The sequence below is a fragment of the Schistocerca nitens genome, chromosome 3 (genome assembly GCF_023898315.1).
Source record: "Schistocerca nitens isolate TAMUIC-IGC-003100 chromosome 3, iqSchNite1.1, whole genome shotgun sequence".
NCBI lineage: Eukaryota > Metazoa > Arthropoda > Insecta > Orthoptera > Acrididae > Schistocerca > Schistocerca nitens.
In genome coordinates this window covers 650501919-650516170 of record NC_064616.1, presented here as the reverse complement: position 1 = coordinate 650516170, position 14252 = coordinate 650501919, and the positions used below count along the sequence as shown (strand labels likewise).

General features: G+C 41.3%; 1 protein-coding gene across 8 annotated transcripts in view; it reads left to right on the top strand.

The window, feature by feature from the left end:
• LOC126248615 (protein phosphatase methylesterase 1) overlaps window positions 1-14252 on the top strand; it is a 102284-nt gene that overhangs the window by 49657 nt on the left and 38375 nt on the right. For all 8 annotated transcript variants that reach the window (XR_007545513.1, XR_007545515.1, XR_007545514.1 and 5 more), the window contains exon 6: window positions 2692-2911. Coding sequence is in view for 5 of the 8 variants with exons in the window: in XM_049949769.1 (XP_049805726.1) it covers window positions 2692-2911 (220 nt within the window). In the remaining 3 variants the exon portion in view is untranslated. The remainder of the gene's footprint in view (window positions 1-2691; window positions 2912-14252) is intronic.

The window sequence follows — 14252 nt, the reverse complement described above, 5'->3', positions numbered from 1 at the left end:
TTATAATTTTCTTCATCAAAATAGCATCGTATATTATATACAAGCCCATGATATTGGCAGAGGTAGCTCCCCTGTCTACTTTCCTGTGGCTTGAGGAAGAGTTCATACTTACAGATACATTTGAAATTGGCAGTACCACATTTCACACCTCACTATTAACAAAATCTGTATCAGTAACTCATGATCTGCAACAAATGTGCAGCCTTGAGTTGTGTAAGTGTGGCAGTGCCACACCATCACTGTAGCAAAGTTTATTAGTTCCAGAGCACAGATTGGCACTGAAGTGCCCCCCCCCCCCCCCACTCAACACACACACACACACACACACACACACACACACACACACACACAATGCGCTCTAAGTGTATGAAGTATCAGGTATGTTATTTCTGCGACCTTACTGTAAATGGTGCAGTGATTTTCTTGTACTTCTTTCCAAGGCCTCTCCTAATTCATCTTATTTATATGCAGCTAAAATAAATACACCACCTGCCACACTGTCCAATCACTTGACCAGAATGTCATGTGATGATCACAAACAGTCCATGTAGGTACTGATTCAACTCAAAGCTGGAGACTGCACTGAATTGTACATGAAATGCCCTGTATTTTTGAAGCTAAATATAGCTTACTGTTAAAGTATTATTATTTATCTCAAGGTTGTTGCAACCAAACAATTTAAACTCGAGGATGTCGTATTCACAACAATATTAGCTTTCCCTTTTGTGAAGATAAATGCCTCTCTTTTGTGATATCACTATAAGTGTCATCCTCTTCATATTCAGATATCTCAATTCTACCTTCATTTTAATCCTCGTATCCTCTGAAGATCAGGAGGACGTTATCTGAGAAAATAGATTAAGGAAAGGCAAACCTACATTTCTCGCATTTGTAGTCTTAGAGAAAACTTTTGACAATGTTGACTGGAATACTCTCTTTCAAATTCTGAAGGTGGCAGGGGTAAAATACAGGGAGCAAAAGGCTATATACAATTTTTACAGAAACCAGATGACAGTTATAAGAGTCGAGGGGCATGAAAGGGAAGCAGTGGTTGGGAAAGGAGTGAGACAGGGTTGTAGCCTCTCCCCGATGTTATTCAATCTGTATATTGAGCAAGCAGTAAAGGAAACGAAAGAAAAATGCAGAGTAGGTATTAAAATCCATGGAGAAGAAATAAAAACTTTGAGGTTTGCCGATGACATTGTAATTCTGTCAGAGACAGCAAAGGACTTGGAAGAGCAGTTGAATGGAATGGACAGTGTCTTGAAAGGAGGGTATAAGATGAACATCAACAAAAGCAAAACGAGGATCATGGAATGTAGTCGAATGAAGTCGGATGATGCTGAGGGAATTAGATTAGGAAACAAGACGCTTAAAGTAGTAAATGATTTTTGCTATTTGGGGAGCAAAATAACTGATTATGGTCGAAGTAGAGAGGATATAAAATGTAGACTGGCAATGGCAAGGAAATCGTTTCTGAAGAAGAGAAATTTGTTAACATCGAGTATAGATTTAAGTGTCAGGAAGTCGTTTCTGAAAGTATTTGTATGGAGTCTAGCCATGGTTGGAAGTGAAACGTGGACGATAAATAGTTTGGACAAGAAGAGAATCTAAGCTTTCGAAATGTGGTGCTACAGAAGAATGCTGAAGATTAGATGGGTAGATCACATAACTAATGAGGAGGTATTGAATAGAATTGGGGAGAAGAGGAGTTTGTGGCACAACTTGACTAGGAGAAGGGATCGCTTGGTGGGACATGTTCTGAGTCATCAAGGGGTCACCAATTTAGTATTGGAGGGCAGTGTGGAGGGTAAAAATCGTAGAGGGAGACCAAGAGATGAGTGCACTAAACAGATTCAGAAGGATGGTACTGGGAGATGATGAAGCTTGCACAGGATAGAGTAGCATGGAGAGCTGCATCAAACCAGTCTCTGGACTGAAGACCACAACAACAACATCCTCTGAAGATATACCAACTCCTCTTCATGTGAAGGCTACATATTGCTATTTGTATAATAAAGTGTTGTGTTATGTTCTAATGTGTGTCTTTTATACAGATGCCAAGATACTTCATCTGACAAAGTTGGTCACTTCCTTCTCATGCTATCCTTATCTGAGTGTGTTGAATGTTTATGAAATGTTGCCTTAAACCATCCTTCCGTATGACTGCTTTTGAAAGGATGAAATACCCAAATTGTTTTCTTACATAATGAGGTGTGCTACGTTTGTTTTAAACAGTAGATTGAAATGTTTAATGGTCTCACAGGAATTGAGGACATAATTATTTTCAGTTACTAGTAAATGCTTGCAATATTTTCAGGAACTAGCTTAGAAAAGCATTCTTTTAGTCTGTTTGTCTGTGCTAGCTAGTAATTTTTTGAACATTGACCGCAGTAAGTGTCACTGTACTAATTGGACTAGAAACAAGGAATCAAATCTATATACATGTCTCTATCTTGTCTGATCTGAGGTCCTTTTGTATCTTAATGTTTTCACATATTTTGATTATAATTTCATTTATTGGGGTGGTGGACATTCTGAAAATGTTACTACATTTTCCACTTCTCACAATGTATTGCATTGTCATCTTACCTGTCAAGTCATTAAACGTTTATTTGGATTTGATTGCTTTGCCATTGCGTATAATTTCATTGATGAATTAAACTATTGTTCTTTCTCTTGTATACACAGCTGTGTTACTAACAAGGCAGCTACAAATGACCTTAATTTGTATGAACCTTCAGAGGAATCACTCGTTGCTGAGATATTATCTTCAGAGAATGTTATCCAAGAAGAACCAAGTGGAGAAGAAAATGACAACACCTCTTGTAGTGGTACAAATGCAACTCATCATACCAAAGACTCTTCAGATACAGATGATACCTGGGAACAACAAAGCTGTTCTGTTCAAGTAAGGGTAGATCCTTTGTAAATTAGCTGTTCTCTACAAATGAAGTGAAACTTAATTCTGATAAGTCACACAAAAGTTGTGGTGCTTTATCTGCATATTAATTCCTGGTTGTAAAGTCTGTTCACCATTTCATCTTACTAGAGTTTTGAAATTAGTGGGCTATGAAGTACTGTGTCTAGATTGTCAGTGGTGGAAATAATAGAAACAATTTTAGCAACATAATTGAAGAAAAAATCTGATGCTATTTTCTATGCTGTGCAGTCACAATATTGAATGGAACGCACTGTATGGTGTCACAGACACTACCGTCCCACTATCTGCAATACTATCTCCTTTCTGCCATTTAGCCACGCAGATTTAGAAATCTATATCTTATTGTTTATGGCAACTACGGTACGTTGAACTTAGTATTAAAAAAAAAAAAAAAAACACACACACACACACACACACACACACACACACACACGCCAAAGTTTTGCATCACCCCTATATTTCAAAATTCATGGCACAGAAACATAATTCTGAGACATGCGCATAATTTCTTTGCAATGTTTCTAGATCACCAAATGGAAAGAAAATCGTGTAGTGACAAAATCATCAGTTTCACATGGAAGTTTTTTTACAGCACTCCTTACTTCTGTTCCGGCTTGAGTCTGTTGTGGCATACCTTTGATGAGATCATCAAGTCAGCCTTAGTCCAAATTGTCCCACTCTTCAATGGCGATCCTGCATGAGTCGCAGTGAGTGTGTGGTCATTGTCAACACCCAAAAACAGCTTGTTTCAATTGATCCTACCCATGTTCAATTGGTCTCATATTGTGGAACAGGCAGGCCACTCTGTGGTGGTGATCCTAGCATGCTGAAAGTATGTGTTGCACGAGAAGAGCACCTTGAGCGTGAGAGTTACCATCCATCAAGATGAAATTGTCACTAAAATGTTGACAGCATGGTTGCATTGTTGGTTACAGAATTTCGTCCCTGTACATTAGAGTGGTGATGTTTCCCTCAACAATCAGAAGAGCTGTACATCGCCTTATGCACCCCAGAACATCTCTCTGCCACCACCTTGATGCACATGGGAAACACAGTGTTGGGAGACATTCAGTATTATCTGGTTGTCTCCAGACACACAGTCTGCAATCATCGCTGTCCAAATATCAGAGCTGCCTGCATCAACACCACTCGACCCCAACTCGGGTGCATCCATTCTGTAAGATTTCTTGCCCATCGGTAATGATGTTCTGGTTCTCACCATGTCGTTGAGAGTGGAGATTCGCATCGTGCACTCTTCTCCTTATAGTTTGGTGCAATCTGCAACATCCTGTAGCCCTTCGCATGCTGAATACAGTTCTGGAGCACTCAGCCCATGGTTCCGTTGACTCAAAAGTTGTAGATATCTGCCATCTTGTGCACTTTGCAAATGTGGACAGTATGTGTGGTGTGAGTCCTCAAAACCATCTTCCAGGCGGGTCTGATACCCCATCCACAGCACATCACTTTGACTCTGGTGCACATGTCGAGCAACTTCCTTGGTTGATAAGCCTTATTTGCATTGATGGTTTGGACCCGATCATTGGTTGCAATTGTCCTTCGTAGCAGAATGGATGTTCACTCTGGTGTTCCCGTGCTGTCCCTAAGGCCATACCCTACAGCAAGTAACATCTGGATATGCGACATCCAGAAACAAGTGGCAACATCAGGCGATATGCTTGGGTGTGCTGCATGCAAATGATAGTCTCCCGCCACAAGATGGCTTCTAGAACTGACCATCTGTTTCTATAAAATGGCACCTCTAAACTGTAGAACATTGTAGCTTGAGGGTAAGGCAGCAAAATTAGTTTTGCTTAGGAAAATAAAGTGATACAGAAGCACTGTGCATGAAATTTATGAAGGGAGGAATCTTCATGGAGAATTTCGTAATTTATATCATAAAATGTGAAGATTGCCACACAAATGCTTTGATTATAAGTGGATGAGCAGAGACACATTCAGATGTCTCGTCAATAAATTAAAGATGAATGTTTGTGACATGACCAAGAGCTTTCAACAACTAGTAAGTGCGGGAGAGTGACTAGGTAAATATGGAATAATGAGCGATTTACTGCTGAAGGTATACATGGTGTAACGGTTGCATCATAAAGTAGTAAATGGGATCATTATTAGGTCCCAGGTTCGATCCTGGCTACTACTTATATTTTATCACCTATCCCGGAATATATCACACACATTAAATTCTTAATAAAACACAATGAACAAGCATGAAAGTTTACTGATATTTTATTGTTGGTAACGTAATTCATCAGCAATCATTGTTAAGGCCAAGTGTTTCAATTCATCTAAATAGTATGTGTAAGTAAAGCATACCAAATCTTTGAAAAGGAAGTGAAAATTTTTGTGAAATAGCATAATAAAAGTAAGAAAACAGGTTACATGAATATTTGATGCATCTCATTTTCTGTACATGATTTCGAGGCAAAGGCACATCAAATGTCTCTGATCTGTTTTATTTTTTCAGACAAATCATTTTCACAAAATATTTAACAGATTTCTTTCATTTTTTATTTTTATTTATTTATTTATTTTTAATTCAGAAAGCACGATTTCATTGACACCCCATTTGCCTTCCTAGTATCTTCTGTTCTCAAAATTTCTAAATTTAGCACTTGATTTGAAGGAAGCCCTTTGGGCAGTTAAATGTAGCACCAATGTATCTTTTTATGCACAAGGTAGCCAGACCTTGAAGAGATGAACTTTTTCACACTTCATTTACATAGCTAGCAGCAGCTGTTCATGAAATATTTCAGTTTTCCTCAAATCGGTAATTAAATTTTCCTTAATTACCCTGATTACTTATAAACAATTAAATATTTTCTTGTAATACTGGACCTCACACTGGTCACTTTGATACCTCATTTGCCCATTTCTCACTCTTTGTTTGGGTATGAAAATTTGGACAAAATCTCTTTGTGTAATTTATAGGAAGTCTTGTTTTTCCTCCGCTCAAACATTTGACCGAAATGTTTAGAGTGTTACTCATACAACAAAACACATCCTTTTTGTCTGCTGTCATTTCCAAAAACCTCATCTTGATACCTTGAATCATTTATAAAATACGACGATTTTTACGGTCACTTGATTCCAGGTCCTAAGGAAATCATTCGGGTGTGCTGCAAACGACCTGTCGTCTGATATAAGAACCAATAGCTCAAGAATGAAAAGAGCTATCATTCTGCTCTCAACTTTAAATACAATTTCGATGTGTTGGCTGCTTTTAATATGCAATGATGTATGGCTTAAAATGAACTACATGCAAAGTCTACTCAGTGTGATTTTATCTGCGGAAACTCTTAAAAATTTTGTGCAGTCATTTATTTAGTTTCGTGCAGCACAGCAACTATGACAAATAATGAAAAGAAATTCAGCCCTCCATTGAGCGAAGATATCAAGCTGCAAGATGCAGAAGAATCAAATGTTTTCATAGAATAGTTTTCTTAAAATCAGATAAGTATTTCATAAGTTCATAACAACCATCACATCTGCTCCTGTGCTTTGCGGAAAAGACTAGTAGCTGTCACTGTCACTGCCGCACATGCTGTGGCAACAAGATTCAGACACATTTGAATCCAAGCTGCAAGGGACAGGCAGCTCTATGGACGTTGCTTACCTAGGAAATTTCCATAACTATACCTGTGGTTGTGTTTTGTCTTTTGAAGCAATCGTGTGCTGTTGGTTGCATCTATTGCTTACGTAGGACATGGTCTAATGCATCGCTAATGGTGCTTTACTTTCAACTGAACTCTTGCAGTCTAATAGAGGGCAGCATTCTACCTATGGGTAGTGCTGATGGTAACTTTGTGTATATTGTTGAACAGCATTGGCGATGACCTTCAGATTGGTACAGGAATGGTCACAATAGCATAAATTGTTAATAATTCGGGACAGGAAAAAATCATTTAATCTTGTGGTCAGATTTCGGAACTCCTTTTTGGCCAGATATCAGTGTACTTTTTTTCTCTCCCCCCCTCTAAGTTTTATGTGCCTGTTTTGTTGTTATTTTTTCCCAGTTTCGGTATTTTTGCCAGATTTGGTGTTATTTTTGAAGTCGCATCATAGCTCGCTATGCAGGAATTGAACTGCTATTTTAGGAGTATATGCAAACCTCAGGCTTGAGGAAAAAAGACAAAATGCAATTTCAGTGTTCAATAACAGTAGAATCGCTCTGCAGTCAGCCTCAAATGCCTGTTCTCTAAATTTGCACAATAGTGCCTTGCAGAAAGATTGCTGTCTTCCCTCCAGATGCTTTCATTTGAGTTCATGAAGCATATCTGTAAATACTTGCATGCTTATGGTATCTACCATTAACAAATCAAGCTGCACGCCTCTGAATTGCTTTGAGCCTTCCTTTAATTTGACCTTGTGGGGATCTCAAATACTTGAACAGTCCTCAAGAATGGGTCGTACTAGCGTTCTGTATGCTGTCTCCTTTATGAGTGAGCTGCAGTTTCCCAAAATTATCCCAATGAAATGAAGTCAAACATTCACCTTCCCTACCACAAACCTTACATGCCTGTTCCATTTCATCTTGCTTTGTGCCATTACGCCTAGATATTTATAACACTGTCAAGCTGCATCCTGCTAATCCTGTATTTGAATGTTACAGGGCTATTTCTTCTGCTTATCCACATTACCTTAAATTATGATATGAATATAATAGAGGGAAACATTCCACGTGGGAAAAATATATCTAAAAACACAGATGATGTGACTTACCGAACGAAAGTGCTGGCAGGTCGATAGACACACAAACAAACACAAACATACACACGAAATTCAAGCTTTCACAACAAACTGTTGCCTCATCAGGAAAGAGGGAAGGAGAGGGAAAGACGAAAGGATGTGGGTTTTAAGGGAGAGGGTAAGGAGTCATTCCAATCCCGGGAGCGGAAAGACTTACCTTAGGGGGGAAAAAAGGACAGGTATACACACACACACACACACACACACACACACACACACACACACACACACACAAGCAGACATTCAATGTGTCTGTTTGTGTGTCTATCGACCTGCCAGCACTTTCGTTCGGTAAGTCACATCATCTGTGTTTTTAGATATATTTTACCTTAAATTATTATTGATTTGGAGCAAGCTACCAATTATCACACAAACTAGAAATTTTGTCTAAGTCATCTTGTATATTCCTACAGACACTCAATGACACCACCTTCCCAGTTCACCCCTGGTAGCTGAGTGGTCAGCATGACGGAATGTCATACCTAACACCCGGGTTCGATTCCTGGCTGGGTCTGAGATTTTCTCCGCTCAGGGACTGGGTGTTGTGTTGTCCTTATCATCATCATTTCATCCCCATCAACACGCAAGTCACCAAAGTGGTGTCAACTCGCAAGACTTGCATCAGGCGAATGGTCTACCTGACGGGAGGCCCTAGCTACATGACATTTATTTACCACCTTCCCATACACCACAGTGTCATCAGCAAACAGCTGAACATTGCTGCTCACCCTGTCCGTCAGTCAGGTAGAGGAAAAACATAAACAGTTCTGTCACACAGTCTTCCTCCGAATGCGAAAATATTTTGTTGACACCGACCTATATAGGGAGGAACAATCATCACGATAAAATAAGGGAAATCAGAGCTTGTACTGAAAGACATAGGTGCTCATTCCTTCCATGCGCTATACGAGATTGGAGTAATAGAGAATTGTGAAGGTGGTTCGATGAACCCTCTGCCAGGCACTGGAATGTGATTTGCAGAGTATCCATGTAGATGTAGATATGGAGATGTAGATGTCGATGTCCTGGGGCAGTCTTGATGACACACTGTCTCCTCTTTGAGGACTGCCTACTGGCTTCCATTACTTAAAAAGTCCTTGAGCAATTCACACATCAGGGAACCTAAACCATATGCTCGGACCTTTGTCACCATTCTGCAGTCAGGGCACCAAGTCAAATGCTTTTTGCAAATCTGGGAATATGGAATCTGTCTGTCTGCCCTCCATTCATGGTTTATAGGACATCATGTGAGAAAACGGTAAGCTGAGGTTGACACAAGTGATGTTTTCTAAATCTGTGCTAATTTCTGGACACACACCTTTTTGTCTCAAGGAAATGTGTTACATTAGGACCTGGAATGCGTTAAAGAATCCTGCAGCAAATCGATGTTAAGGATACTGGTATTTAATTATGTGGGTGAGTTCTTTTACCTTTATTATATACAGGAGTCACCTGCACTTTTTTTCCATTCACTTGGGGCTTTTGGCTGGGTGAGAGGTTTGCGATAAATGCAAGCTAAATAAGGGTCCAAAGGAGCCAATGCTGCACAGTACTCTATATAAAACTGAATTTGGATTCCATCTGCACCTGGTGACTTACTTGGTTTCAACTCTTTCAGTTGCTTCTTTATGCACAGATGCAGATTCTTTGTCTCCCAGGTGAAAGTGTGTGCGTGTGACAGTCAAACAATGGTATGTTTGTACAATCTGCATGCATGAGTGATTTCTTAAGTGTGAAATTAAAAACTACAGCTTTCATTGTGCTGTCTTCTACAGCCACATCAGACTTAATGAGGAATGGCTGGATAGAAGCCTTCAACCCGCTTACTGATTTTACTATGTATGACCTGAATTTTTTCAGGTTCTTAGCAAGATTTTTCGCTAATGTGCAACAGTAGAAGTTGTAGTTGTATGCATCATGAACTGATCTTCTTACCTACACACGAATTTCTACTAACTTTTACCTGTCGACATTTTGTTTCCCCCCCCCAAGAGTGCAACTATCTCTGTTTCCTCAGCATTTTCTAAAGTTGATTATTAAACCGTGGAAGGTCCTTCCCCATCATTAATCCATCAAACCACATGTTTCCATAGTGTGATTAACAGTCAGTTTAAACATTGCCCATAATCCGTTTGCATCCATTGTACTGGAGCTAAATGATACTCATTCATTGTCTAAGTGGGGTGTTAACAACTGCTTATCTGCTTTTTCTATCATAAACATTCTCCTGGCTTTTTTTTTTTTTTTTTTTTTTTTTTTTTTTTTTTTTTTTTTACTGTTAGTAACCATTGTTACAATGATATCATGAACCCCAGTCCCTGTTTGTATACTGACACTGTTGATAAGGTCAGACCTGTTTGTAGCTCCAAGGTCTAAAAGATTTCTGTTGCTTGTGGGTTGTTTAACTAGTTATTCAAGCCAGCTTTTGGAAGAATGTCCTCAGAAGTACTTCACAAACAAGATACCTAAATTTAATGGTTTGGTTTCATCTTCACTTCACCTTAAGTAGTTTTTTGTTTTCTTTAATTTGATGAAATTGCTCTCACCAGATGCTGCAGTCACAGGAATTGTCATAGTATCCTCAAAGCTGTTTTAATGTTTGGATAAGCATCTCTTAATGTATACTTTGAATGAGAAAGACCTTCAAAATTTCCGAATGGAAAGCTGTGTCAATGCTCTTTCATAATCTCTTTCACTGGATCTTGAAAGCAAGTATTTCATCAAGTAGCTTTGCTGTATTGATATACCTCTTATCTTCATAAAAGAATTATTTAAGAGTACTGCTGCCAACATGTGCATGTTATGATGTAACATTTTTGAGATGGATTCAGTCCTAAAATAATTATGGAATACGATATCTGATTTTGTGTGTGTAACGTAAAAGAATATGATAATTACAGTATGTAATATGTTACGCCACATGTGCTTTGAAAATAACTTAAGGTCAAAATTAGCCAGATGTGTGATTCAAATAAAGAACATTCACATTACGGCCTAGAACTGCCTGTGTTTTCATTTAGGGGTCCTCACGGAAACAAAATTTATTACCTCTTATATTTGGCACCATAAACAACTGCATATTTTTTGAGATAAGATAGAGATTTCATTTAAGGCATATGCTGACAGGATATCAATCAGGAGAAATTATGTGATACAGCTGAAGATCGGTTGTCCATTTCAGTCCTCCTCCTCCTCCTCCTCCTCCTCCTCTCATATACTTTGAAGCAATCAAACTGAAATAGTTCACTGTGACAACAGCATTTGTTCACAGTTGTTGGCTGAAGGAAAGACTTTTTGTCATGTGCACAAGAGAACAAAGGGTAGAAAAGCCCACCACATACCTCTCCTGTTGGATTCTTTTTTTTGTCCATTTACGCCCCCAACCATGGCAAAGGTACTACTCACCACACCTGTGGTGCACCCTAGTGTGGTGTGAAGTGTAAGCACTCTGTTTAATTTTTGGACCTGAGGATATTTCACACCTCATCAAAGAGGTTGGTTCCTCTTTACAAGAACATAGTAACTTGGTGTATGTATCAAAAGTTTGGGCAGATCAGCTAGAAAATACACTCCTGGAAATTGAAATGAGAACACCGTGAATTCATTGTCCCAGGAAGGGGAAACTTTATTGACACATTCCTGGGGTCAGATACATCACATGATCACACTGACAGAACCACAGGCACATAGACACAGGCAACAGAGCATGCACAATGTCGGCACTAGTACAGTGTATATCCACCTTTCGCAGCAATGCAGGCTGCTATTCTCCCATGGAGACGATCGTAGAGATGCTGGATGTAGTCCTGTGGAACGGCTTGCCATGCCATTTCCACCTGGCGCCTCAGTTGGACCAGCGTTCGTGCTGGACGTGCAGACCGCGTGAGACGACGCTTCATCCAGTCCCAAACATGCTCAATGGGGGACAGATCCGGAGATCTTGCTGGCCAGGGTAGTTGACTTACACCTTCTAGAGCACGTTGGGTGGCACGGGATACATGCGGACGTGCATTGTCCTGTTGGAACAGCAAGTTCCCTTGCCGGTCTAGGAATGGTAGAACGATGGGTTCGATGACGGTTTGGATGTACCGTGCACTATTCAGTGTCCCCTCGACGATCACCAGTGGTGTACGGCCAGTGTAGGAGATCGCTCCCCACACCATGATGCCGGGTGTTGGCCCTGTGTGCCTCGGTCGTATGCAGTCCTGATTGTGGCGCTCACCTGCACGGCGCCAAACACGCATACGACCATCATTGGCACCAAGGCAGAAGCGACTCTCATCGCTGAAGACGACACGTCTCCATTCGTCCCTCCATTCACGCCTGTCGCGACACCACTGGAGGCGGGCTGCACGATGTTGGGGCGTGAGCGGAAGACGGCCTAACGGTGTGCGGGACCATAGCCCAGCTTCATGGAGACGGTTGCGAATGGTCCTCGCCGATACCCCAGGAGCAACAGTGTCCCTAATTTGCTGGGAAGTGGTGGTGCGGTCCCCTACGGCACTGCGCAGGATCCTACGGTCTTGGCGTGCATCCGTGCGTCTCTGCGGTCCGGTCCCAGGTCGACGGGCACGTGCACCTTCCGCCGACCACTGGCGACAACATCGATGTACTGTGGAGACCTCACGCCCCACGTGTTGAGCAATTCGGCGGTACGTCCACCCGGCGTCCCGCATGCCCACTATACGCCCTCGCTCAAAGTCCGTCAACTGCACATACGGTTCACGTCCACGCTGTCGCGGCATGCTACCAGTGTTAAAGACTGCGATGGAGCTCCGTATGCCACGGCAAACTGGCTGACACTGACGGCGGCGGTGCACAAATGCTGCGCAGCTAGCGCCATTCGACGGCCAACACCGCGGTTCCTGGTGTGTCCGCTGTGCCGTGCGTGTGATCATTGCTTGTACAGCCCTCTCGCAGTGTCCGGAGCAAGTATGGTGGGTCTGACACACCGGTGTCAATGTGTTCTTTTTTCCATTTCCAGGAGTGTATGATCTGCAACGAGCACCTTTTATTGGCCAATAGGATGTAAATGAGTACTTAAAAGTTATCATACTGTTCTTGCTTTCTCTTTGGGAAATGAAATTTGAATGAAAATATCACTGTAGTTATTGGTCTGATTTCTAAGTGTAGACAGCACAGTGTGGCAGAAAGTCACTGTAAAATATTTCATGACAGCATAGTTAATGCTTTACTTTCCTACTACCGTAGTAATTACTTACTTCACTGAGTCCTTTCAGAGAAAGAACTGTCCTGAATTGAATTGAAATGTAATGTTCTTCAGATAAGAAAAGCTGTAAAAACTTGGCTGCCCTATACGTTTGAACATGGCGCATAGATATACAGGGTGTTACAAAAAGGTACGGCTAAACTTTCAGGAAACATTCCTCACACACAAATAAAGAAAAGATGTTATGTGGACACGTGTCCGGAAACGCTTAATTTCCATGTTAGAGCTCATTTTAGTTTCGTCAGTATGTACTGTACTTCCTCGATTCACTGCCAGTTGGCCCAATTGAAGGAAGGTAATGTTGACTTCGGTGCTTGTGTTGAGATGCGACTCATTGCTCTACAGTACCAGCATCAAGCACATCAGTACGCAGCATCAACAGGTTATTGTTCATTACGAACGTGGTTTTGCAGTCAGTGCAATGTTTACAAATGCGGAGTTGGCAGATGCCCATTTGATGTATGGATTTGCATGGGGCAATAGCTGTGGCGCGGTACGTTTGTATCGAGACAGATTTCCAGAACGAAGGTGTCCCGACAGGAAGACGTTCGAAACAATTGATCGGCATCTTAGGGAGCATGGAACATTCCAGCCTATGACTCGCGACTGGGGAAGACCTAGAACAATGAAGACACCTGCAATGGACGAGGCAATTCTTCGTGCAGTTGACGATAACCCTAATGTCAGCGTCAGAGAAGTTGCTGCTGTACAAGGTAACATTGACCACGTCACTGTATGGAGAGTGCTACAGGAGAACCAGTTGTTTCCGTACCATGTACAGCGTGTGCAGCCACTATCAGCAGCTGATTGGCCTCCACGGGTACACTTCTGCGAATGGTTCATCCAACAATGTGTCAATCCTCATTTCAGTGCAAATGTTCTCTTTACGGATGAGGCATCATTCCAACGTGATCAAGTTGTAAATTTTCACAACATGTGTGGGCTGGCGAGAATCTGCACACAATTGTGCAATCACGTCATCAACACTGATTTTCTGTGAATGTTTGGGCAGGCATTGTTGGTGATGTCTTGATTGGGCCCCATGTTCTTCCACCTATGCTCAATGGAGCACATTATCATGATTTCATACGGGATACTCTACCTGTGCTGCTAGAACATGTGCCTTTACAAGTACGACACAACATGTGGTTCATGCACGATGGAGCTCCTGCACGTTTCAGTCGAAGTGTTCGTACGCTTCTCAACAACAGATTCGGTGACTGATGGATTGGTAGAGGTGCACCAATTTCATGGCCTCCACACTCTCCAGACCTCAACCCTCTTGACTTTCATTTATGGGGGCATTTGAAAGCT